The sequence below is a fragment of the Emys orbicularis genome, chromosome 3, assembly GCF_028017835.1.
Source record: "Emys orbicularis isolate rEmyOrb1 chromosome 3, rEmyOrb1.hap1, whole genome shotgun sequence".
Classification (NCBI taxonomy): Eukaryota; Metazoa; Chordata; order Testudines; family Emydidae; genus Emys; species Emys orbicularis.
In genome coordinates this window covers 65,440,603-65,466,155 of record NC_088685.1, presented here as the reverse complement: position 1 = coordinate 65,466,155, position 25,553 = coordinate 65,440,603, and the positions used below count along the sequence as shown (strand labels likewise).

The 25,553-nt window shown below is 44.4% G+C and overlaps 1 protein-coding gene across 1 annotated transcript in view; it reads right to left on the bottom strand.

Annotated features, from left to right (window-relative positions):
- BCKDHB (branched chain keto acid dehydrogenase E1 subunit beta) overlaps positions 1 to 25,553 on the bottom strand; it is a 258,498-nt gene that overhangs the window by 206,970 nt on the left and 25,975 nt on the right. Inside the window, exons 3-4 of the mRNA XM_065400997.1 lie at positions 5,940 to 6,073; positions 5,010 to 5,165 (exon numbers count right to left, since the gene is read on the bottom strand). Of these exons, the coding sequence (XP_065257069.1) occupies positions 5,010 to 5,165; positions 5,940 to 6,073 (290 nt within the window). The remainder of the gene's footprint in view (positions 1 to 5,009; positions 5,166 to 5,939; positions 6,074 to 25,553) is intronic.

Here is a 25,553-nt window from a genome sequence, read left to right as displayed (position 1 = left end):
TCAACATCATCAGTGTGGCAAAATTTAAGCACAAGCTTGGGGGTTTTGCTGAATCAGGGCCTATATTTAGGAGGCTTATTTTAAGTTTAACAGTAATTACAACTGAAAGGTTTTCTCTATTCTTAAATGCTACTACAGTGACCATTTCTAAATAATGTGGAAATTCCTATCTGCTACAAGACTCTTTCTTAAAAAAAAATTTCTTAATCCTTGTAAGGCTGCAACATTTATACCACAAATACAGTATGTTCAATATTTAGAGAGAGATTTTAAATGCACAATACTGAAAACCTTTACTAGTACTGTTGATATGTACCATACTCAAAAGTGATACCACGCAAATCAGTGAAATTTACATAATCTCACCGTTTAGCAGAAATTATTTCACTTAATGTCAAATAAGAGCAATTGCTTTGCTTTAAGTAATGAGTAGTCAATCAGGATGAAAATTATTTAAAGTATGCTAACAGGGGTAGTAAAATCAAATTATGTTACTTAAAATGCTTTTTTGGTTCTTGAAAGTATTTTCTTCCCCTCAAAATAGACCTGGAACAGTCCTCCTCTCTGCAGTGGGTCAGACATTGATTCTGCTCACATAAGGTAGTTTGGATTGTCCAGTTGGCACTTGTGCTATCATGGGAGCTCTCTTATCATTTACTTGAGAGGGGAGAACCAGAAATGGTGAAAATCCAACAACTTTTATTAGAGTAAAACTTTATTTCACTGTAAGATAAAGGAATGACATTTGCAATCAGCAAGGTGTTTTCCTCAGAGAACAGTGTTTCAAAACAAAACAAAGAGTTAACGCAATCAAGAAGTAAACATCCTCCAGGATGAGGTTCGACCACATCCTATAACCTCTACCATCCTAAAGGCATTCTTCCCTTTTCTGACTCCCAACCACTCATTCTTATAGCCCTTTCTCTAAATATCCATGCAAGGGTAGCAAGAGCTGAGTACATTTCATGTACCATACGCCTTGTCTCTCACACTTGAAGAAACATGGTATAGAAACCAATATCAATACTGGATAGTCTACTAACATGTATCGCTAGTTTTTTTTAAATTAGGCAGGTGCAGTTACCCAACTATACATAGGTGTGCACATACCCAATGTTCGCACGCACACAAGCCATTTATTTGTATATGCACATAACCAATTAGATACCTACCACACCAGGTTATCTGTATACACAGACAATTGATTCACAAGTTCATTCTGGTATCTGGATGCATACATTAGATATGTGCAACTGCAGTTCTGCAACTCATGTACCTAACCTTGAAGATCTGGCCCTCACGCAATTACAGCAATATAGTGCTATGTTGAAATGGAAGGACCTTTGATACCCAAATCTAGACTGACAGAAAAGGGAAAAGAAATGAAGAAGGGAGGGAGAGGAAGAAAATTACACTAAGATTATAACATTCTAATATTCACTTCTGATTGCTGACTCTTTCAGCTGGAAGTATGGAGGCTGTGACACTAGTTTAATTTGCACTGGATTGGGAAGTAAAATTCTGTCCAATGCAGTGAATCAAGGATCTCAGAGTTTATCCAGAATACAGATTTAGACACAGTTGCACAATCTAGTAACTTTAACTACAACAAATTTAAATATTTTCATGTGATAATTGATCCATTACTAAAATTTAACAAAGCAAAGCAATTGAAACAGGGTCTGACGGGGGGGAGTATTGGGCAACCTTAATTATAGATAGTGCTATCAGCTCTACCTATAATAATTTGCATATAATCATTAACTTAAATTTTTAAAAAATTGTGTATGGATTTAGTGCTGGTGAAATGTCTCCGAGTAACAATTTAAGACTGTTAACATCTCAAAAATGCAAATTCTGCCTTAACTCTGAACATAATGCAATTTTTTAAGCATTAACAGATATTGTGGGGGTGTCAGAAGAGTGGGTTGACTCCTGCTCAAGGTTCTTAATTTATTATAATGTGGTAACTTTTCACTCAAAGTTTTTCTAGACGACAAGAGCATTATCTGCCCTCTCCAATGAGCTTGAAGATCTCTGTGATCAAGTGACTGAAATTCACATCAGCTTTTCAAGTTTACCCTGAACATTAAGCTGTTGCAAATTTGCATCTGATTGTTTTTAATGAATTATATAAAAAGTAGCAATTTAAAATAAATTCAATTTGCCTTTAAGGGAATTTGCCAGCAGAACATCTGAAACTAATGCAAATAATGTGTTCTGATAAGTTTATGGTGGTACAGTGTTTCTTATTTAAATGTGCAGTAACCATTTAAACACAGTTCTAAAATGCAGTAGGACCCACGCCACATATGTTTTTGCTGCTATTCAAGAAGGGCAGGTTGCCAGTTCATACAGGGGGGAAAACAAAGAAAACATGCTATAACTATAATAGGGAGTCCTGTTTTAACTCTCGTAGATACTCTGAATAAATACAAGGATCCCTATAATTATTACACTGTACCATTGTTAATTTTCTGTCTACAATGGGAAGAAAAAAACATGGAACTCAGTAGAACCACAGTTCACAGTTTTGTTTAAACATGATCACTTCTGTTCTGTACAGAGAACCTCAAGCCACTATGGAAAGTCAGGGTATGCTACTGGGTCATTTACTTCAAGGGTGTTCTTTTGCATGGTAAGTGGGCAAGTATTACTCTGCTTTGCAAAAGGTATTAAATGTTTCACTCCCTAATGTGAAGAAAATCTATAGGTTAACTAGATATAATACCACAATTTTCAGACACTGCCCTTTTGCTCTTTCACAGGTTTTTAAAATCTTTCTTGAGGGGGCTCTTTTTTTGGAAAAGCATGATGAAACAAGGAAATAATGTTGACTACACACGCATCACCCATTCCTTCTCCACAGCCATTCTCAATAAAGGTTTTTTAAAAAGTGTATAGACAAGGTGAGCAAGGAAATATCTTTTATTGAGTCAGTCACCTATAGTTAGCTGCCATTTTTTTATTTTCTGCACATGCACTATTTCAATTGGTACCATGTCTTTTACATTCTGGAAGAATTCTTTTCCTTTATTTTTTTTCCTTTAAAGGAAAGTGGGAGGATATCATTTCCTTTCCTTTAGATCAACCTAAATAATCTATCATTCCTATGCACCCTGTTCTCCAAATCAGATACTCTTAAGAAGGGACTCCCAATAATCTTTAGAATAGTCTCAACATTTTGAAAGGTATCTTGTGCTTTAATAAATGGATACTGGTAAAAGATAAATGGGAAAAAACACACATGGCCATATAACAGGAATCAGTCTGGAATAAGTTTTTTTGCATGACAAAAAGCAGCAGTTTGAAAGTAATATCACTGAAAATGCCAGCTTGTTTAAACTACTGATCCATCAAAACAGAAAGATGCTTGCAGGTTGAGAGGAAGATGGGTCTGGCTTTAGGGAATTAATATTCAAGTGTCCATCTTGGATGGAAGCAACACAATATCTTGAGTTGGACACCTTGCTGATTTTCTTCCCCTGACTTCCTAAGGTGTCCATGTTCTCCCTATTGGAAGTTAAAATACTGTATTCATTTTCGGTACTGCATTCTTTTTGGAGTAGTTATCTTAACCTGATGCTTGTATTGCAGTTTGTCTTTTGTTCAGTGTTACGATACTGTTAATTCCCCAGATCTGTGCTAACAGAGAAATTTCTCTCACCAACATATGCAATGCTTCATTCACCCTAGCAACAAAACAAAACAAAAATCAATACCCAGCTCCTTGTGTCAGTCATGAAATAATAAGAATCTAACGGTCATAAAGCACCTGAGTCTCTTCCTCATACATTCCCAATGAAAACTGTTGTAGGGACAGTTCTACATGCTCCTGTTTTGTAGAGGTTTTGTGTCAAATGTAGACCAGAGACATTATTTCTTGACGTCTCTGAGACACTTCTGGGATATCATAATGAAATCCAATATACAAAAATAAAATGCATTCCCACCCTGAACCAGCTGTATCTAATAAAAATAAGAATTTTTTTTTTTAGGTGAAGGGAACAAGGGGTGGGAAAGGGTTCCCAGCAAGAAATACTATACCTAATCTGATGTTCATGAGATACAAAAACATGTTGGGATTATCTCTGTACACCAGAGAAAATAAGGAACAGCTGTGATTTTTTTTAAATGACATACAAACACTGCTTTTGCTTCAGAAATCTTTCAATTAATCAAGTGATGAAACACTTCCTCTGTGCTAAGGGCTGGAGGCTGTGTAACCCAAGGGTATGAACCCATAGGTAAAAATTAACTTGAGAGAAATGGAGTCAGAAATGGTGATATCCTAGGACAGCAATATTTATTTGAGTTAGCCCACATTACAGTGTTTATGAAAATATACACCTAGTCAGGTTTCCTCTCTCTTCCACCTCGCACATGTGAATATCACATCACACATTTGGGAAGGGAAGAAAAAGGAAACACACACGACTTAAAAATTATTTACTTTGCTGTTTCTTCTCTAAAAATATTGCAACCTAAACCTTATGTTAATTAACTATTGTAGTTAAGGACGTACAGATGCATAAAAACTGGGAAATTAAGAGTTTCCAAATCTACTATACACTGGCCATAGTGCAGATATTGGTATGTTAAATGTATGCCTTCAGAGTGATATGGTACATTAATACAAGATACCACATATGCTTACTGGGGACAAGTTACGATTACCTGAACGCTGTGCATTCTCAACAATAACATTGAACTTAATGTAGTCTTCAATTAATACACATCTATGTTCATTACCAGATATTTTGTGTGCACGCTTTTCCTATGTGTTAATTTTAATTCAGTTTATGATTCAGAAAATTTAAAAAACCTTAACTGCCTTTGTTTTCCTTGTCCCTTTCCTCACTTGCTCCCAGACACACAGGTAGGTTCAAAGGATTAAATTCACCCAAAAAGAGTCTCTGAACCCTGTTTAGTCTCCTTTCCACAGACAGTATTTACTCTCGCTCATACTGTGAATTGAAAATAAAGATTAAACATGAAGATTACTGTACCTTTATTCCTGGACAATGTGCAAAAAAAGCTTCTGGACTTTGAGAATGATATAGCGCACCATGACCTACGCAACCCCATGGTGCTCTTATCGTGAGACTTCCACAATTAAAAAGATCTCCAGAGCGATACCGATATTTTGCTGCTTCATTAACAATCTGAAAAAAGAGAATCATAATTTAAAAATCCTTCCTACACATTAGTAATATTCATTCCACTAACACGAGCCAGGTATACTTATACTGCTATACAAGCTGGAAATACAATCCAAATATTCCTGTTTCCACTACCATGTCTTTTGTACTGGACCATGCTGTGTCTAAACTCTGGATGCCTTGCCCTGCAAGCTAAGTTCAACTTTTAGCCTGGACCTGTACGTTTCTGATTAAAGTATATACAAACATTAGTAAGGCTGCGAGTTTGTCACAGAGGTTGCGGAACTCACGGATTTCGTGACTTTCCGCGACCTCCGTGAAATTCCACAACTGCAGCGGCCAGTGTGCCTGACGCCAGAGCCAGCCGCACCAGCCACTGCTGGAGCCGCCCCACAGCCAGTGGCACTGGCTGCTGCTCGGTGGCCTGGTCCCCCCTGAGCAGCGGCAGCCCCAAGGAGGTTGGGGGGAGAACAGAGCAGCACTGGCCCCAGGGCAGCTAAGATTTAGTCATGGGTATTTTTAGTAAAAGTCACGGACAGGTCACAGGCTGTGAATTTTTGTTTATTGCCCATGACCTGTCCATAAATTTTACTAAAAATACCCATGCTTAAATCTTCGCCTTAAACATTAAACATACTCATCACTGTGGACATATTTGCAAAAATCATAATCTAAAACTTGGTTCAGCTGATTATATTTTAATCCACCAGAAAAGCCATTCTCAACAGGCAATTTGTTTCCCTTTACTTCCCTAAACAACCTGTGATAGGTACTAACCTGATCAAATGCTGGAAAAATGTAGTCTGCAAATTGAATTTCTGCAATGGCTGTAGCTCCAGCAACTGCAACTCCAATACCAAATCCAACAATTCCTTGCTCACACAAAGGGGTATTGAAAACTCTGTCTTTACCTATAAAAAAAATGAGCTCCTTTAATACATCCAACTGTAAAAAGAAAACTATTCACCTTTTGTCCCCAGACGTATACAATTTACAATATGCCTAATAGATTGACAAGTACATGGCTCTGTGGATGGCTTGCATACACCTATAATAAGGGTTTACAACTCATTTACAAACATTAATTAAGCCTCACAAATACACCCGTAATGAAGGGTTAGAATTACCCCCATTCTAGAAAAGAGTTAAACTACAAAAAGGCGAGACCATAGTCTAATTCCTGGTGGACCAAGTAATAGAAACCAAACTCCTAGAATATAAAATTCAAAGCACTGAGTGGAGAATAGGTGCAATGACCAAGTGGTGGTATCGTGCACTGACATGCTGGGAGGAAACAGGCTTCTTATACACTGCATCAAGTTCAAGCTACTGTACTCCGGGATCTTCACGGCTATGACCCTTCCTAACTGGCCACCCTCATCCTCTACTGCATTTCCCTCACCCAATGATGTAAAACTTGACCACTTCTCCCATAACCATCTTTACACGTTCCTGCAAACTGCCCCATGAACAAAACTACCTCCCTAAGCTCATGTAGAAGGCCACTACCCTCTCCTCCAATTCCCTCTTCAATACCCATCATAAAAAAAAAATTAGTCATCTAGTAAAAGAGAGCATAACAGGTTAGCTAGGTTCTTATGATGACCCACCCTGTTAGCAGCAGTTGCAACTCTGAGCAAGCTAATAGAGAAGCTAGTTAAAGGGCAAATATAAGCTCATCTAGACCCATCGAAATCTGCATTCAGGCCAAGACATGAAGTTGGAACTGCTTTTAATTGCACTGATGGATGATCTCTTCTTGTTAATGGAAATCCTACTGGACCCCCTGGACCCCTCTGCAGCATTCAGTACTGTTGACCAGACCATACTGCTGTCTCATCTGAGAGATGTGGCACGGGTACAGATAAACACACTAAAGAGGTTTGAGTCCATTCTGGAGGGTGCACCCAACCAATAGTGATCACCACCACTAGACCACTCACTAATGGTTCCACAAGGATCAATTCTCTCTGTCCTTTGCAACATCTACATGTAACCACCAGGTGAATTGATCAGATAACATGGATTCAAGTGCCAGCAGTACGCAGATGACATACAGTTCTACCTATCCCTCACCACATATGACCACACCTCTACCACCAAGATGGCCCAGTATCTGAGTGAGATCATTTCATGGATGAAGAACAGTTGGCTGAAACTGCACCCGAGCAAAACAGAGAAGATGCTGGGAGGCAGAGAAAAGCATTTTGAATATTTCACAGAGCAGTCCATTTTGGTAGAAGGTACACACACACACACAACTGGTCAAGTCATTCTGTAGTTTCGGAACACTCCTCAATTCTTCCTGATGCCACGCTCTGACACAAAAGCATATGCAAGTAATGCTTTCTCTCCTCTCAGAGGGGCTAGATGATTCCATCCCATCCTGACAGATGATACCCTGGCCTCAGTTAGTCTACGTCACCTCTTGGCTAGACTACAGCAATATGATATATTTAATGTATGTAGAGGCACTTCTACAGAACTTGCTACCGTACCTGTCAAAAAAAAGTGTCAAGCTTAGAAAACGTCCGTATTTGCTGAATTCCCCCCGCCCCAAAATATGTAAATAAGAGCACAATCAGTTAGGTAAACATACATTTTTAGTATGCAGTTCATTTGCTAGTCATCCATCTTCCTGTTACCAAAAAGACTGAAATCATTACTTTGTGAGATACAATTCTCAGCAAGGATCTCAAAACCAATTTTACATCTGAAAAAGTTAGTGACCCAGCTCAAGAAGAGTTATAGACATAAATCTCTGGACATGCCTCATAACCACCTCTCAGTTATCATCACCCCTTACTTAGCCTTCCAAAATGATTCAATATTATGTCATGAGACCAAAGGCAAAGTGCTGGTAAATATGATGAAGATATTATCATTCCCTTTACCACTATGTCCCCTTCAGTCTTAACACATTGAGATTAGACAATATTTCAGCTATGAGGGGAAAAAATGTCTAAACCCATCTAATTTCTTTAATGAGATGTAAGGAAAACACTGCCAAAAATAGCATTTTAAACAAGATATATACCTACAGTTTGATATTATTTTCTTACTTTTTGCTGTTTACAGCTTGATCCTAAGAGGCCCTGAACACCCAGAGCTCCCACTGAAATGAATGGGAGTCAATTAGGCACCATACCTCAAGATCAAGTACAGCACTGAACAAGTTGCTGGTGTTAAACAAAGATGAAAAGTATACAGAATTATGCCCACTAGAAATATGATTAAGACACACTAGTCCTTTAACATAGGTAACTGCCATCAGATGAGAGAGAGACAAGGTGGGTAAGGTAATATCTTTTATTGAGCCAACTTCTGTTGGTGAGACAAGCTTCTGAGTTTACACAGAGCTCTTCTTCAGATCTGGGAAACTTACTCAGAGTGTCACAGCTAAATAAGAGGTAGGACAGATTCTTTAGGATAAGCCGTTAACATATTTCAAGGGGCCATTCAAGGTGAAGTGGCCTGTTAATACCCCTCCAGTCACAGGGGGAAAAGGAAAGGGCAGGAAAGTCAGCTGGGGGGGAGGGGTTGGCAGGATCTGGTATCACTTTGAGTAGGTGGGTCCTTGTCTGTGGGGAACTTGCTTCCGATCATGAACTTGGAGAGATTGGGGGGTTGTTTGAGGGCCAGAAGTGGGGGTTCAGAAAAGATTTCTTTCAGGATGGGGTCCCCATCAAGTATGGGTTCTAATAGTTTGAGGATATACCCTAGGTGTTCCAGTGTGGGATGGTAGGAGACATCTAGGGGTGTGCGGTCAGAGAGGGTTTTATTTCTGTATTGAAGCAGGTTCTCTTGGGGTATTTGGGTGGCCCATTCCACGATGCAATCTACTTCTTAGGTAGGGAGTGTCCTTGATTGGTGAAGGTGGTTTTAAGTGTGTTAAGGTGTATATCCTGGACTTTCTCCTTGGACCATATTCTGTGGTATCTGAGTGCCTGGCCGTAAATAACCAATTTCCTAGTGTGTCTGGGGTGATTAATGGACCCATCAAGGTAGGTGTGGTGATCCATGGATTTCTTGTATATATTTGTCTGCAGGGTTTCATTGCTGAAGCTGATTGGGGTGTCTAAGAAGTTGAGGCTGGTGTGAGAGGGTTACAAGGAGAGTTTAGTGGATTGAGGTGTTTGTTGAAGTTGTGGTGGAAATCTATGAGGAAGTTTTAAGTCGTCTGTCCAGAAGATGAAAATATTGACATATCTCAAGTATATCATTGATTTTGTGGTGCATTCGTCCAGAAATTCTTCTTCAATGTGGCTCATGAAGAGGTTGGCATATTGGGGAGCCATCCTAGTGCCCGTGGCTGTTTCCATGGTTTGGACAAAGTGTTTGGTACTGAATGTAAAATTCTTATCGGTGAGGATGAAATGGATGAGTTTGGTGATGTGTTTGGGGTGAGTATCTGAGGGTTGTCCATTGTCTTGTAAATATTTGAAGCAGGCAGAGCTGCCGTCATTGTGAAGGATGATGCTATATAGGGTAGTGATGTCCATGATGGTGAGGATGGTTTTCTGAGGAAGATTGTTAATGTTGTGGAGTAAGTTGGGTGTGTCCTGGAGGAAGCTGGCCTGTTATAGAAACCATCCTAAAACCACTCACCATACGACTCCAAATATTCCTTCAGTAAGAATGCTGTGGCCAGATATGACAGGTCTGCCTGGGCTCTCGTTTGTGTATCTTGGAAAGCATGCAGAAGTCCCTGAGGTGGTGTGACATATCCAGAGTACAATCTAGACTGATTAACAGCTGTGTCACCTCAGCCTTCTTATCTGGGTCCCCTTTACACTGCTTTGCTGCTGTAGCTACCAATCCTGGTCTCCTCTCTCACAGCCTCCAGCATGTAAATCACTCCCAGATATATTGTGTGAGTGCTGCAGCCAGCCACTCGTGAGTTACACACAGGGTAACAATAGCACATTCCCAGTCCCAGATTTGTCCCCAGAAACGTGTGTCTTGAACTGCCCAGCTTTCTTCTGGACAATACAAGGTCATATAAAGTCCACCATTTTATTAATAGAAATGATACGAACAAATCCTGTTATGCCAAATGGATTTTCCCAAACTCTTCAATTCAAATAAACTTGTTTTATTGTTTTATCTAAACCAGCATATTAACTACAAAGAGAGATTTTAAGTGAACACAAGTAAAGAGACATAAAAGCCAGAATTGGTTACAAGAAAAATAAAAGTAAAACACAACTAATGCCTAACTTAAACTAGGATAAATTCAAAACAAGGTCTCGCTCACCACATGTTTCAGCAGTTCTACTGGCTGAACATCTATCAGTCAGGATCCCTCCCCCCAGTCCAACGTTGCTTCCTTTGTTCTTCAGATGTCATGAATGCTGTGGGCAGAGAGAAAGAGAAAGATCATTTGCAGCATCCTCCCCTCCCCTTTCTATAGCCCTCTCCCTCCTTTCAGAAGCTTCTCCAGCTGGGAGCGGGGTGCTAGGCACTGTCCCTGGAAAGGAACTCTATGCTGTTTGTTTGCTAAGATGTAGATTTTCACCCATGACCCAAGTGGCTATTCATTGGCTGAAAAAGGGACATCACCTGCTATTTGATCTTGTTTACACCTGGCTGAGGCATCAGCTTGCCCTTCGTCTTGGAGGAAGAGACAGTTACCTTCTCCGTAACTGGTGTTCTTTGAGATGTGTTGCTCATGTCCATTCCATATTAGGTGTGTGTGCTCGCCACATGCACCGGTGCCGGAAGGTCTTCCCTCAGTAGTATCCATAGGGGACCAGCTCTGGTGCCCCCTGGAGTGGCGCCTGCATGGCACGGTATAAGGGGCGCCGCCAGCTCCTCCCACCCTCTGTTCCTTTTTGCCAGAAACTCCGACAGTAGGGAAGAAGGGCGGGTTATAGAATGGACATGAGCAACACATCTTGAAGAACACCAGTTACGGTAAAGGTAACTGCCTTTTCTTCTTCGAGTGCTTGCTCATGTTCATTCCATATTAGGTAACTCCAAAGCAGTACCCCTGGAGGTGGGTAGGAGTTCACAGACGTGTTGATTGCAACACAGCTCTGCCAAATCCAGTGTCACCTCTGGCCTGCTGAGCGATGGCATAATGCACCGTGAACATGTGGACAGAGGACCACATTGCTGCTCTACAGATGTCCTGGATAGGGAAGTGCGCCAGGAAGGCCGCCGAAGATGCCTGTGCTCTCATCAAGTGGGCTCTGACAATCAGTGGCTTGTAACAGATCCTTATGCACAAAGTGATCCAATTGGATATCCTCTGCGAGGACACCGGAAGGCCCTTCATCCTATCTGCTGTAGCGATAAAGAGTTGAGTTGATTTACGGAAAGGCTTGGTACGTTCTAAATAAAAAGCCAAGGCCCTTCAGACATCCAGCGCGTGAAGACGCCTCTCTTCACTGGTCTTGTGCGGTTTCGAACAGAACACTGGAAGGAAGATGTCCTGGCTCATATGGAAGCTACCACCTTTGGCAAGAAACCCGGATGGAGCCGCAACTGGTCCTTGTCTTTGTAGAAGACAGCGTATGGCGGTTCTGAGGTCAAGGCTTTAATTTCAGAGACCCGTCTTGCCGACGTCACCGCCACCAGGAAAGCGACCTTCCATGACAGGTGGGAAAAGGAGCAGGAACCCAGCGAGTCAAAGGGTGGGCACGTGAGCCTAGAGAGGACCAAGCTAAGATCCCAATGCAGGACAGGAGTCCATATCTGCGGGAAGAGTCTCTTGAGCCCTCTCAAGAATCTGACCGACATGTCATGGGAAAACACAGTATGTCCTTGCATCGGTGGGTGAAAAGCAGAGATGCCACAAGATGCACTCTAATGGAAGTGTGTGCTCAGACCTTGCCAAGAGCAAAACCAGTGGCATTTCCTATTCTGTTTGGTAGAAAACAAGCCCACTTGGGGAGTTCCCCACCTTTGGAAGATCATGCAGGCTACCTCTAGATGGAGCGACCACTCGTCGTGAGAGGAGAAGTCCCTGCTGAGCTGGTCCGCCAGCGTATTCTTGACACCAGGAAAGTGACAAGCTTCCAGGTGGATTTCGTGGCTGATGCAGAAGTCCCATAGATGGAGTGCCTCTTGACAGAGAGCCGATGAGCACATTCCCCCTTGCCTCTTGATGTAGAACGTCAAGGCTGTGTTGTCTGTCAGGACTCATACCACCTTGCCCGACAGGTGGGGCAGAAAGACTCCGCACGCCAGCCAGACTGCTTGGAGCTCTTTGACGTTTATGTGCAACTTTGACTCCTCTGGGGACCACATTCCCTGTTCTTGAGGTCGCCGAGGTACGCACCCCAACTGAGGTCCGAGGTGTCCGACACCAACTCAATGGAGTGAGGGTGGTTGTCGAACGGAACCCCCTCCAGGACTGTCACGCAGTTGGTCCACCATTGCAGCGAGGTTAGTATCGCCGAGGAATGGTAATGATCTTTTCCATGGGGTCCCGGGACTGGGAATAGACCGTTCCCAGCCACTGTTGCAGGGGCTGCATCCGGAGCCTCGCATGGCGGACCACATAAGTGCATGCTGCCATGTGACCCGGCTTGCGCAGACAGACCCTGGCTGTGGTCAAAGGGAACGCGGAGACTTCCATGATGAGGTTCATCAACGCATGGAACCTGTCCAGCAGCAGGAACGCCCTGCTACAGGTCAAGTCAAGGACCGCTCTGATGAACTCTATCCTCTGCACCAGCACTAATGTTGACTTTTTGTCGCTCACCAGTAGGCCTAGAGAGCGGCACATGGCTTGAACAGGGCAACATCCCTTTGGACTTGAGACCTGGAGCTGCCTTTGATGAGCCAGTTGTCGAGGCACAGGTAGATCTGGATACCCCAGCGCCTGAGGTAAGCCGCTACCACCAACATGCACTTGGTAAACACTCTCTGTGATGTTGCCAGGCCGAACAGGAGGACCGCAAACTGCTAGTGGTGGGGCCCCACTGTAAGCTGGAGGAAGCGTCTATGTCTTTGAAAGATCACTATGCGGAAGTATGCATCCTTCAGGTCGAGGGAAGCATACCAGCCTCCCAGATCCAGGGAGGGAATAGAAGCCAGGGAAACCATGCTGAACTTTTAACTTCTTTAGGTATTTGTTGTGGTCTTGCAGATCCAGGATGGGCTGTAGAACGCCCTTGGCTTTTGGGATTAAAAAGTACAGGGAATAGAACCCCTTGTTCCTGTATTCGAGAGGAACTTCCTCCACCGCACGCAGCTGTAGCAACCCCTTTACCTCCTGCGCAAGGAGACTCTTGTGAAAGGGTCCCTGAAGAGGGATGGGGAAGGTGGGTGAGAAGGTGGGTAGAAAGGAACTGTAGGATATAACCCTGCTCCACTGTACTGAGGACCCATCAGTCATAGCGGTCTAAGCAGGGAGGAAAAGGGAAAGGCAGTTGGAGAACACTGGGACAGATGGATCTGGGGAATAGTCTGGTAGGTCGCCCTTGGGAGTACCCTCAAAATGACCGTTTGGCCCCTTGCTTGGCACTGGTCAAGCCTGACTGTGGAGAGGGTGGACGCGGGTGGCTGCAGACCTTGGCTCGTCTGTGGGGCTGGTCCTGCCGAGGCGGACTCCCCTGGCCCTGTGGCTGCTGCAGTTTGAACTGCTTACATGCCGGGGCTGAGATGTAAAGACCCAGGTACCGGGGCTTGTCCCGTGGTCAGGGAGCCTCGCTCCATGCCGAAGGTATAAACGGAGCAGTCGGTACCGGGTGACCACGACCAGGTAGAGCGGTGGCTCTTGTCCGACTGGTGCCGGTCACTGAGTCCCGAAGCCGACCTGTCCGAGCGAGCAAGATGGGCGTCTTGGACTGGATCTCTGGGACCGATGACACTCGGCGGATCTGCATTGGAGACCCGGCGATCCATGCCTCGTGCTACTCGAACGGGACCGGGAGCTATTACGGGCCAGTTGCTGGGAGGATCTTCCCAAGTAGGGTGACCTACTGCTAGAGGAGTAGGGCAATGAAGGCCCGGAGATCTGCGATCTCTGATCCTCAATCGGTCCTGTGACTGGGTACCAGGCCCTAGAAGGCAGTCGGAGCCAGCCCGGAAGTTCTTGCCGGGTGGCGCGTGCCTCAGAGGGTCTGCGCCAATCTACTGGTGAGATACGCCTTGAGTCCCTCGATCGGTGCCCTCTGTGCAGCGACCGAAGAGGGCTCCGCTGAGCCTGCCTCTCTAGTCCTGAGGCGTGACACCTTCGGACGGGCAAGCGATGGCGGGACGTCCCTCTTGATGGGGAACGGTGCTGCTGGGTGGGGGAGGGGGGACACACAGGTCCCGGCGCGGGTTTTCCCTGAGACTGGGGTACTGCTGGAGCTGGTGTCGTCAGGATCTCCTGAGCTGCTTGAAGGGCTCTGGGCATCGACGGCACCTGAAGCTGGCCGGGGCCTGCGCTGCTATCTGAAGTCACAGGCAAAGTGTGGGATGGGTTGCACCGCTCAACTTGAGCTGGGGCCTGACTTCCCAAGAGGGGCGTTGAGCTGCCAGGCACAGGCCGAAACTCACCCCCAGCCCTCTCCTTTCCCTTACAGGAGGTAGGAGATCTTCCCCTCACAATCTTTTTCGGCTGTATAAGTAGGGGCATTGCCAGCAGATCGAGGGACGTGATCATTCCCCTCTATTCGGCATTGGTGAGGCCTCATCTGGAGTACTGTGTCCAGTTTTGGGCCCCACACTACAAGAAGGATGCGGAAAAATTGGAAAGAGTCCAGCGGAGGGCAACAAAAATTATTAGGTGGCTGGAGCACATGACTTATGAGGTGAGGCTGAGGGAACTGGGATTGTTTAGTCTGCAGAAGAGAAGAATGAGGGGGGGATTTGATAGCTGCTTTCAACTACCTGCAAGGGGGTTCCAAAGAGGATGTATCTAGACTGTTCTCAGTGGTACCAGATGACAGAACAAGGAGTAATGGTCTCAAGTTGCAGTGGGGGAGGTTTAGGTTGGATATTAGGAAAAACTTTTTCACTAAGAGGGTGGTGAAGCACTGGAATGGGTTACCTAGGGAGGTGGTGGAATCTCCTTCCTTAGAGGTTTTTAAGGTCAGGCTTGACGAAGCCCTGGCTGGGATGATTTAGTTGGGGATTGGTCCTGCTTTGAGCAGGGGGTTGGACTAGATGACCTCCTGAGGTACCTTCCAACCCTGATATTCTATGATTCTAGACCGGAGCCGTGGAGGGGGACCAGTGCCGCCTTGTAGACGGCGCCAGCAGAGCACTCTGCATGGAGGCCGCGGTGCTCGGTGAGGAGTCAGACCGCTGCTGTGGTGCCAGAGTGAGTGCCAAATCCATTTAGAACACTTTCAAATGGATATCACACTCCTTCATCCTAGGTTTAAAAGACTTGCAGATATGGCACTTGTTACTTATGTTCCCCTCGGCTAAGCACCTTAGGCAGCTAGTATGTGGATCGCTGATGAGGATAGGCTGTTTGCAGTGATCGCAGGGCTTAAAGCCTGGGGACCGGGGCATGCCCCACCCACGGCTGAGTCCCGTTCGGGACTAACGAAGGGTTTGAGGACTACTACTCTACTTAGGGTAACTAAGAAACTACTAATTATGTACAACTATATTACAGGTTGTCAAAGTTCGCAAGAACAGAGAACAAAACAATGCTAGCCGAAGCAGCAGAAGTTCCAGCACCATCATTGGTGGCAAGAAGGAACTGAGGATGGGAGGAGCCAGTGGCGCCCCTTATACCATGCCATGCGGGTGCCACTCCAGGGGGCACCAGAGCCGGTCCCCTACAGATACTGCAGAGAGAAAATTTTCTGGCATCAGTGCATGTGGCAAGCACACACACCTAATATGGAATGTACATGAGCAAGCACTCTAAGGCTAGGTCTACACTACAGCGGGGGTCCGACCTAAGATACGCAACTTCAGCTACGTGAATACCGTAGCTGAAGTTGCGTATTTTAGGTCGGCTTACCTGGCGGTGAGGACGCGGGAAAGTCGACCGCTGCCGTGCTGCCGCCGACTCCGCTGCCGCCTCTTGCCGAGGTGGATTTCCGGAGTCGACGGCAGAGCGATCAGGGATCGATTTTACCGCGTCTTCACTAGACGCGGTAAGTCGATCCCCGATAGACCGATTGCTACCCGCCGGATCAGCGGGTAGTGAAGACATAGCCTAAGAGGAACTGGATTGGCTGCTCCTCAGACTTGGAACATGCTTAGTACCACCACACAGTGGAATCTTGTAATTTTACATCCAATGTTGCCACACATTTTATCAGGACAATATTGATCAGGAAATTATGAGTTTTCAAATGATACCTCACAAGGCATACTTTGTACAAAACGATTATTACAGTAGTGTGCTGGGGGTAAATATGGGGTCCAGACTGTCACAGGTGGCTTCTTTGGGGCTGAATTTGTAGCGTTTCTCTTTGAGTTGTTTGGGGAAGGAAGGATTTGACGATATCATTAAATTCCTAGGTAAATTGTGGTGTGTGCTCTTCTTTCAGTTCTTTATAGTAAGTGGTGTCGAATAACGGTTGGTTGTCCCAGTTAATGTAGTCATCACAAATGAGAACTACGATGGCACCAGAACAACAGATGCAAAACCTGCAGATGTATCTCCACTACTACAATGATCAACACACTCTACAATATACATTCAAGATCCCGGTGTGATGTTGCACCCCATAATGCTTTATAGAAATATGCTTATGAGTGTAAATAGGACATAACTGGAATGTGTTTTATGCTAGATATGCCATATAACATGTCTCTGAAATGGTTATGATCTGAGTGTGTTCATCCTATTTGTATGAATGTATTATTCTTGTATCTGAAACTAGGAATATAAAATATAATTCTGAGGTCCTATTGTAGTTATGCAAGTGTGGGCCATTAATGGTGGTTTGGAATCTTGATGGCTCCCATTAACCAGGACAATTGGCTGTAAATGGCTCTGTTTACTTGCAAGTCTTCCTGTATACGTGTGTGCTGGGAAGTGGGTAATGAAGTTTTACAGTGACATGTGATCATGTCACCTGAACTGGAATCCATCTTTAACCTGGTGCTTTTCCATTTAGAAAGAGGGGCTGGAACCCAGACAGGGACAACGGATTCCCGCCTTATGCCAAAGATATATAAAGGGGGTGGAACAGAACAAAGTGGGCTGCAGTCATGGGAAATCCCCTAATTACCACCTGAACTGGAACAAGGACTGTACCAGGGGAAAGGATTGGGCCCAGACTAGAAGGAGGCTAGTCTGTCAAAGAAGCTTATTGGAACATCTCTGAGGGTGAGATTTACCTGCATTTAGTTTCCTACTGTATTAGGCTTAGACTTGCGTGTTTTATTTTATTTTGTTTGGTAATTTACTTTGTTCTGTCTGTTATTATTTGGAACCACTTAAATCCTACTTTTTGTATTTAATAAAATCACTTTTTACTTATTAATTAACCCAGAGTAAGTATTAATGCCGGGGAGGGGGCAAACAGCTGTGCATCTCTCTCTATCAGTGTTATAGAGGGCGAACAATTCATGAGTTTACCCTGTATAAGCTTTATACAGGGTAAAACGGATTTATTTGGGGTTTGGACCCCATTGGGAGCTGGATATCTGAATGTTGGAGACAGGAGCACTTCTTAAGCTGTTTTCACTTAAGCCTGCAGCTTGTGGGGGACGTCATTCAGACTTGATCTGTGTTTGCAGCAGACAAGCATGTCTGGCTCAAACAAGGCAAGGTACTGAAGTCCCAACCTGGCAGGGAAAACGGGCTCAGAGGTAGTCTAGGCACATCACGTGGCAGTCCCAAAGGGGTTTCTGTGACCCAACCCGTCACACCCTGGGTCCTACACATGCGGTGTACCTCATCCAGTGCACTAAATGCCCCAACAACTACTATGTGGGTGAAACCATAGAGTCACATGAACTTACGCAGGAAAACGATAAAAGACAAACACCATGTCACCTGTGGGTGAACACTTTTTACAAAGTGATCACTTTATCTAACCTATCAGTCCTCATCCTCAAAGGAAACCTGCACAACACTTTCAGAAGACAATTCTGAGAGCTTAAATTCATAACTTTGCTAGAAACTAAAAATCATTGACTGAACAGAGACACTGGATTTATGGCTTATTACAACAATCTATAACCTACTAACAACCCCTCCCAGATACCTTTTCCCCTTCCTTCTCTTCCCCTTTATGATTGAAGGGGTATTAATGGGCCACTTCACCTTGAAAGGTCCCTTGAAACCTATGTTAACCACTTATGCTAAGGAATCTGCGGCACCTTTTATTTAGCTGTGACACTCCGAGGGCAAATGTACACTTAAAAAGCTGCATCGGCGCAGATGCACTGTAGCGCTTTAATGAAGACGCTCTACGCTGACAGGAGAGAGCTCTTCCGTCAGTGTAGCTAATCCACTTCCCTGAGAGACGGTAGCTACATCGGCAGGAGAAGCTCTCCTGCCGACATAGCGCTCTCTACACAGGAGTTTAGGTCAGTACAACTACATTGCTATCGGGTGTGGATTTTTCACACCCCTGAGCGATGCAGTTATACCGATATAGATCGGTAGTGTTGACCAGACCTAAATACGTTTCCCAGACCTGAAGAAGAACTCTGTGTAAACTCAAAAGCTTGTCTCTCTCACCAACTGAAGTTGGTCCAATAAAATATATTATCTCACTCACCTTGTCTCCTGGGACCAACATGGCCACAACACTACTCCATATATCAGAGGATATTGATATTTGGTTACTGCCAATATAGCTACCACCATTATGGCTCCATTACCAGTCTATTAGGTTACCCAGTATTTAACAGGACACTTAAAAAAGTTTAATTGTTTTGCATGAATATATAGAATCATCATGCAGAGGAAGGAGATCAGGGATATTTTAAATACCATCTTTTTTTTAAAAACATATTTTTCTTAAATTACTTGCTCTGACCTTCATGTATTCTACTTCTATGGTTTGCAACTCATTTCTCCAAAATTGTTCTCTTCATCCATGCATCCCAGTAGTCTTGGGTTCTTTTAAGTTACTTATACACAGATTGGGATGCTTCCTCTTCAGAAACTCCTTACCAGAGAACTTGCTTTAATATTCTTTTTGAAAAAAAGCTGAATCACAAGAGTTAATGCCCAGTTAAAAGTATTTTGGGCACTTTCATAAATAAATTAAAAGCACCATAGTTGCCATGGAAGCAGTCAGAACACACAAAGCTAGTACAGTAATTCAAATTTTGCATGGCTTTTAAAGGGTGGTAGTTTGCTGCCCAGATGTCCAGCAATCAGACACTCAAACATGATTCTCATTTCTCGTCAGCTATATCACTGCAAAAGATGTAGGAAAACCCATAAGTTTCGGTTCCCAAAAGACTTTATGAGCAAGATGATCAGAATTATTTTAAAATGTGGTTCTTTTGTCCTCTCTTCCGCATATCATGGAAAGGACACATTTAATGAGAACTGTCAGTGCTGAATAGCCCAACAGACTGGAGGAGGCAATCTACCTCTTGTCATAGTAAACTCTATAGAAGGGGCCCTGAAGAGGGACGGAGACAGGTGTTGTGGAGGGAGTAGGGAGGTAAAATGAATAACGATGTTTTTTCCATTGTGAACAATGTCTAGGACTTATCTATTTGATGTTATGCATTCCCTGGTGCTGCGGAATGCTGTTAACCAGTGGCCAAATGGGTGGGTAATGGTGGTCAGTTGTAGCAGTTGGGGGGAGGAGGGGTCCATTGGCATTTCAACCAACCTGTCAAAATTGGTGCTTGGACATGGATGGCTGGGACAAGGAAGATTGCAGGCCAGATGATTTATGCCTCAAAAATTTAGTTTTCTTCCTCTAAGGGTATGTCTATACTACCCGCCAGATCGGCGGGCAGCGATCGATCCAGCGGGGGTCAATTTATTGCATCTAGTCTAGAGGCGATAAATCGACCCCCGAGCGTTCTCCCGTCAACTCCTGTACTCCACCGGTGCAAGAGGCGCAGGCAGAGTCGACGGGGGAGCAGCAGCAGTCTACTTACCGCAGTGAAGACACCACGGTGAGTAGATCTAAGTACATTGACTTCAGCTACGTTATTCACGTAGCTGAAGTTGCGTAACTTAGATCGATTCCCCCCTCCCTCCCCCAGTGTAGACCAGGCCTCAGGCTCGTAGCAGCATTCAGCAGGGTATTGTAAGGTGTGAGGCTTATATTGGGGCTATGGACTAAATTCCTCTTCTGGCATAAAGCAACAGAGAGTCCTGTGGCACCTTTAAGACTAACAGATGTATTGGAGCATAAGCTTTCGTGGGTGAATGCCCACTTCGTCTTCTGGCATGTAGATGCCCAACAACCAGAGAGTGGCCTGAGAATCCTTCAAGGTGTGAGGAGAGGCATTGGTCTTCTCCACGAAGAGCTTACTGCCCTCAAAGGGAAAATCTTCGATAGTTGACTGTACCTCCTTTGGGAAGCCTGAGAGATGGAGCCAAGATGCGCACCCCATCACCACTGCCACTGAAATGGACCTGGCCACAATGTCAACTGCATCAAGGACAGATTGTAGCATTGTCTTTGCTACTAGCTGTCCTTCCTGAATGATGGCCTTAAATTGGTCACAATGCAACTTGGGCAGCTGTTTGTCATTCAGTTTTGAATAATTTATGTAGTCTTATTTCGCTATGAAGGGTTGGTAATCGGGGATTCGAAACTGAAGTGTGGCTGAGGAGTAAGCCTTCCTCCCAAAAAAGTCCAAATGCTTCCAGTCCCTGTCACAGCAAGTAGACCATATCTGATGTTGATGGCCGCGGGAGTTAATGGTGTCCACCATGGTGGAGTTGTGTGGAAGACTAATTCAGTTTCCCTTACTGGGAGATAATTTTTTTGTCCACCTACTTGCAGGTAGGTGCCACCAACACTGGGGGTCTGCCAGAAGGTTTTTGCTGGGTCTAGAATGGCCTCGTTTATAGGTAGTGTAGGCCTGAGACCTGATCAACTCCCTCTCCCCCCACCCCCCCATATTAAACCAGCCTTCAGTGAAACTCAGGGAGTTCACCACTAAAATTTTAAAAAAAAAAAGAATGTTCTGCTGCTGATAAAGCACCCCCACCTCAGGAATGTCCCTAACAAGAGTTATAACCACCAAGGTTGTAAAGACGCTTGGAAATTAGGGAGGATACAGAGACTCAACAATTGGCAAGATAAGCTCTGACCAGCGTTTTATGCTGACCAGCTGCACAAATAGAAAAGGTCACAATTAAGTTACAATTTGGGCATGAAAGATAAAATGTAAAGAACTTGGGCAGCAAGGACGACACATAGATGCCAGTGCGTAATTGGTTAAAATTTTTGTTATTTAGGAGTGTGAGATAATGTGATAGGTTTAGTAAATTTGAAGGAGGGAGCTAGCTTTACCTATATAATGAAAATGAAAAACAATGATCTTTGGGAACCATTTCCAGACTGCGGTTCAACATCAAGCTGCTGGAACTCTAACCCCTCTGCACAACCATGACATGCAGAGGCATCGCCTGGAAGCCCCAGAGGAATGAATCCTGACTGGCCATCGGGTGAAATTTGTCTGTATATTGGGAGTGGTGAGCATAAGAGATTTACTTGGTCTATGTATTCTGTGTGAGTTGTTAATAGATGTTTAGAGCACAACTATGTAAGGCTCTTTCACTGGGAAAAGGTTCCACAAACCCATAGAGCCCTGAGCCCCGAGGGAAAGGGCGGGTACTTAAATTGACCAGGTTTCTTTCTGAGCCTTGTTGGTAAGGATAGGTGCCTTATATCCTGAGCCCTCAGAAGGGAAAGGGTGGGGGGTACCTAAATTGATTGGGTCACGCCTTGAGCCCTCGGTAGAGTATAGGCAGGGTGCCCTAAATTGACCAGGTCATGCGTTGAGCCCTCAGTAGGGCATAGGCGGGGTGCCTTAAATTGAGCGGGTAACAGTAGAGAGATCGTTGAGAAAGAGGATAGAGTGGAGTATGTCAAGAAGACGATGGTGGGTGTCCTTGACCTCTTGTAGCCGTATTTGGAGGATGTCCATCACTCTCTTCGCTAGCTCCTGGAAGAAAGTCGTCCACCAGAGACGAGGCAGAATAGGCTCATCTGGGGAGGAGGAGGAGGAAATGGTCCTCGGGGTCACTTCTTTCTCAGTGCTGCCTTCCTGTTCCTCTATCACTTAATTCAGAGGTTCTGAAGCCCAGGAGGCCACAGCCGAAAGGTTGTGCACCTCAAAGGCTTTCGAGCGGGGCTAGAGGCTCAAGAGGCACAGCAATGACATGCAGCCCAAGAGTCTCAGTATGGCCACAGGGGTGGGTGGCATAGAGGTCAGTGGTGGTGCATATTGATGGCCATACCAAGATAGTGGTAGTTGTGCGATCTGAGGATATCCTCAACTGCTCTGCTGTCATTGGGCCGTAGGGAGCCTGTACCGTAGGAAGCCTGTAAGGAATACTGAGATGCCACCTCCTCCGGTTTACTGTCAGCTCCCTCAATGGAGAGTGGGGAAACATGACAGGGCAGTGGGAAAGATTCTCACGCCAAGCAAAGACTTTGTGCGGAGATCCCAGCACCAAGGAAACCCCGGTACATCTGTTACATGGAAGTCCCTGGAGTGTTGGAATTCCAGTGGTGCCGAATGACTTGGTGGCATTGGCGGTACCGGGGTGAAGGGGATCTTGCCCATATCAGTTGCTCTGGTGCCGGATGAGGTGTCGAGGACAGTACCGATGCAGGATTGTGTACCGGTGCCTTCTCATAGGCGTGCTTACTCCTGTCTTTGTCCCTCAGTGCCGTTAATTCTGTGCCCGTGCCCATTTCCATTGGGTCCGTAGGCTTGTCAATGGTATCTGCCATTGAGGATTTCCGTGAGCCATGGGTACCAGACTGAGAAGGTCTCAGTGCCAGCGGCACAGAGGATACCAAGAATGCCAGAGAACATTTACAGCTATCTCGGGGCTCAGTGTAGGAGTAGGCACTTCCCACTCTTTTTTGATGAATTGAGAGAGAGATCAGTGGCTTGTTTCTTCGACCCACTGCCTTTAAGACCTTGAGGGCTGTGGGAAAGACTCATTTTTTGCCAGGTGATTCTTGGAGCGGGTCCAGAGAGGGTCGAAGCGCCACCTCCATGAAGATAACCTTCTGCCTGAGCTCTCTCTCCTTACTAAACCAGGTCCTGAGTTGCTGGTAAAGACAACACTTTTGTTGAATGTGGCCTTCCATGAGGCAGCAAATGCACTGGGAGTGCTTGTCTGTGCCAGGGATTGCCTCTTTGCAAGAGAGAAGCACTTCTTGAAGCCTGGCATGCACCATTGGGGAAAGGGTCCCCAAAGAGGGAAAGAAACTAAACTTTTATTAAAAAAAAAAAAGTTTTTTAAAGGTAAAATAAGAAAAGAAGAAAAACTTCAACTACGAACTAGGAGGCTAACTAACTATAGAAATACAAATTAAAGGAATGGTCCTAATAGACTGCAAATCGCTCTGTCTCTAGCCAAGGGTGGCTGAGAAGGAACTGAGGGGGGTGTTAGCCGGGGCATGCTGACTAGCCTCATGACACAGCATGAGGAGAGACAGTGCATGTACAGGCCTAACTGATACTGCTAAGAAAGTTCTCCAATCATTAGCGCAGGGACACAAGCACACCTACAGTAGAGCACCCATAGGGACACTACTTGAAGAAGAATCACGTGATTCTCCCACTCTCAGACTGCATCTCGGGCTGCAAGGCCTCCTGGTACTAACTGTGACTGTCTAAGCATGCCCAACTTAAGATTCACTACCTGTAGTTCCACTCCTTGGGAGTTATGACTCATGACATCCAGATAGCCTTGTTTATCTAGAATCAAAGCATTTCAGAGAAAAAAGATCTTCGAACAAGCAGTCTAAACACATTCCTATCTTCCCTAAGGCTTACCATCCCATGGGATCTCAAGAAGGCCCAACGGCTTCAGATACCACTCCAGTTCCTGTCAAAGTCCATATCAGTCTGTTCCCTGCACAAATAGTTCACTGACATCATCCCCAGCCCTCCCTTCAAAATGCCTTTTTTAACCAGTTAGGGTTTGTCTACAGAGCAGTAATGCACTCTACAGGCCGGGGGACTGATTTCTAAAGCACACTAACATGGTACACATTAACTGGTCTCTGTACATCCTGCAGATGCACCTTAAAGTAGTGCTGTTTAGTGTGCACCAGCAGCGTCTACACAGACCAATTAATGTGCTTTAGAAATCAAACCCCCATACAAACCCCCTATTACCCCACCATGTGGACAAACCCTAAGTGTACCTTTGACCTCCAAGCAAAACGCTGTGTAACCTTTGGTTGGAGCCTGGAAGTAGTATCTTCACTGCTAATAGCTCAGCCATTGTCTTAAAATAAATAAATCTTGTAATCACACCCAAGTGTATGTTGGGAAGTTGCTTACCTAGAGCTATTGTGTTGATTCCTGCTTGTTTTTCCAACAGCCCACTATTAAACTAAACCAGTACATTCACACCAGAAAACCCAATAACCCAACGAAGTGATACAGTTACGATCTCACTGAACAGATCACATATAGCATTCATAAAATTATTACATAACAGCTCCGTGTCTGCCAGAGGCCAGCGACACATTGTTTTTTGTTTTGTTTCTAGTAAAATCATGAATTGTAATAAAGCAGTTCACAGAATTTCAATTGGTTTGGATATTTTGCCTTGAGAGATTAAAACAATTTAGTTATCTTTCAAATATATTTTAAAAAGGAATCAGATGTTCTTAACTGGAAAAGTCTGTGGCTTTCATTTGTAGGAATCAGTTTGACAGAGAAGAGCCCATCCTGCAACATCGGGTCTCAGCATTTATATTGTCCTTACACATCATCCAAACACCAGCCACATCTGAACTTCAAAACTAGGAGGTGTTCGGATTCTGGGGTTTGAATAGGCATATCTCTACTACTTATGCTTTCCTCACAATACCCTTATTTTTTTTAATGGAAAGGTTCTTGCCATGAGATTAAACCAGAGAGATTACTACTCCTGCCATAAGGGATCTTAAAAGGAGCTAGACACCTATAACTCCAGTTGATTTCAGACCATAAATGAGGTGATTATCATTTTCCTCCTCTTTCACTGAGCAATTCCTAAAAGTTTTAAAATACATTAACATTTTCAAGTCACTACACTTTTCCAATTTCTTACAAGGTTATTTGTAGACCTATGTACTTAGCACTGATTTGCTTATTTTATTTGAACTTTTATTCTTTTTCCAAAATAATCGCAGCACATCACAAAGACTCCCCGTTGATTAATACCTGTCTAACAGAAAAATCAGTTTCTCTCTCATTTATTTTCAAAGGTAACAGCAAACACTAGGACATTCCAATAAGTAGAATAAAAAAAAATTTTAGTCATATCGCATTCCTCATTTACCCAGTGTGATTATTCCATTTGAGTCA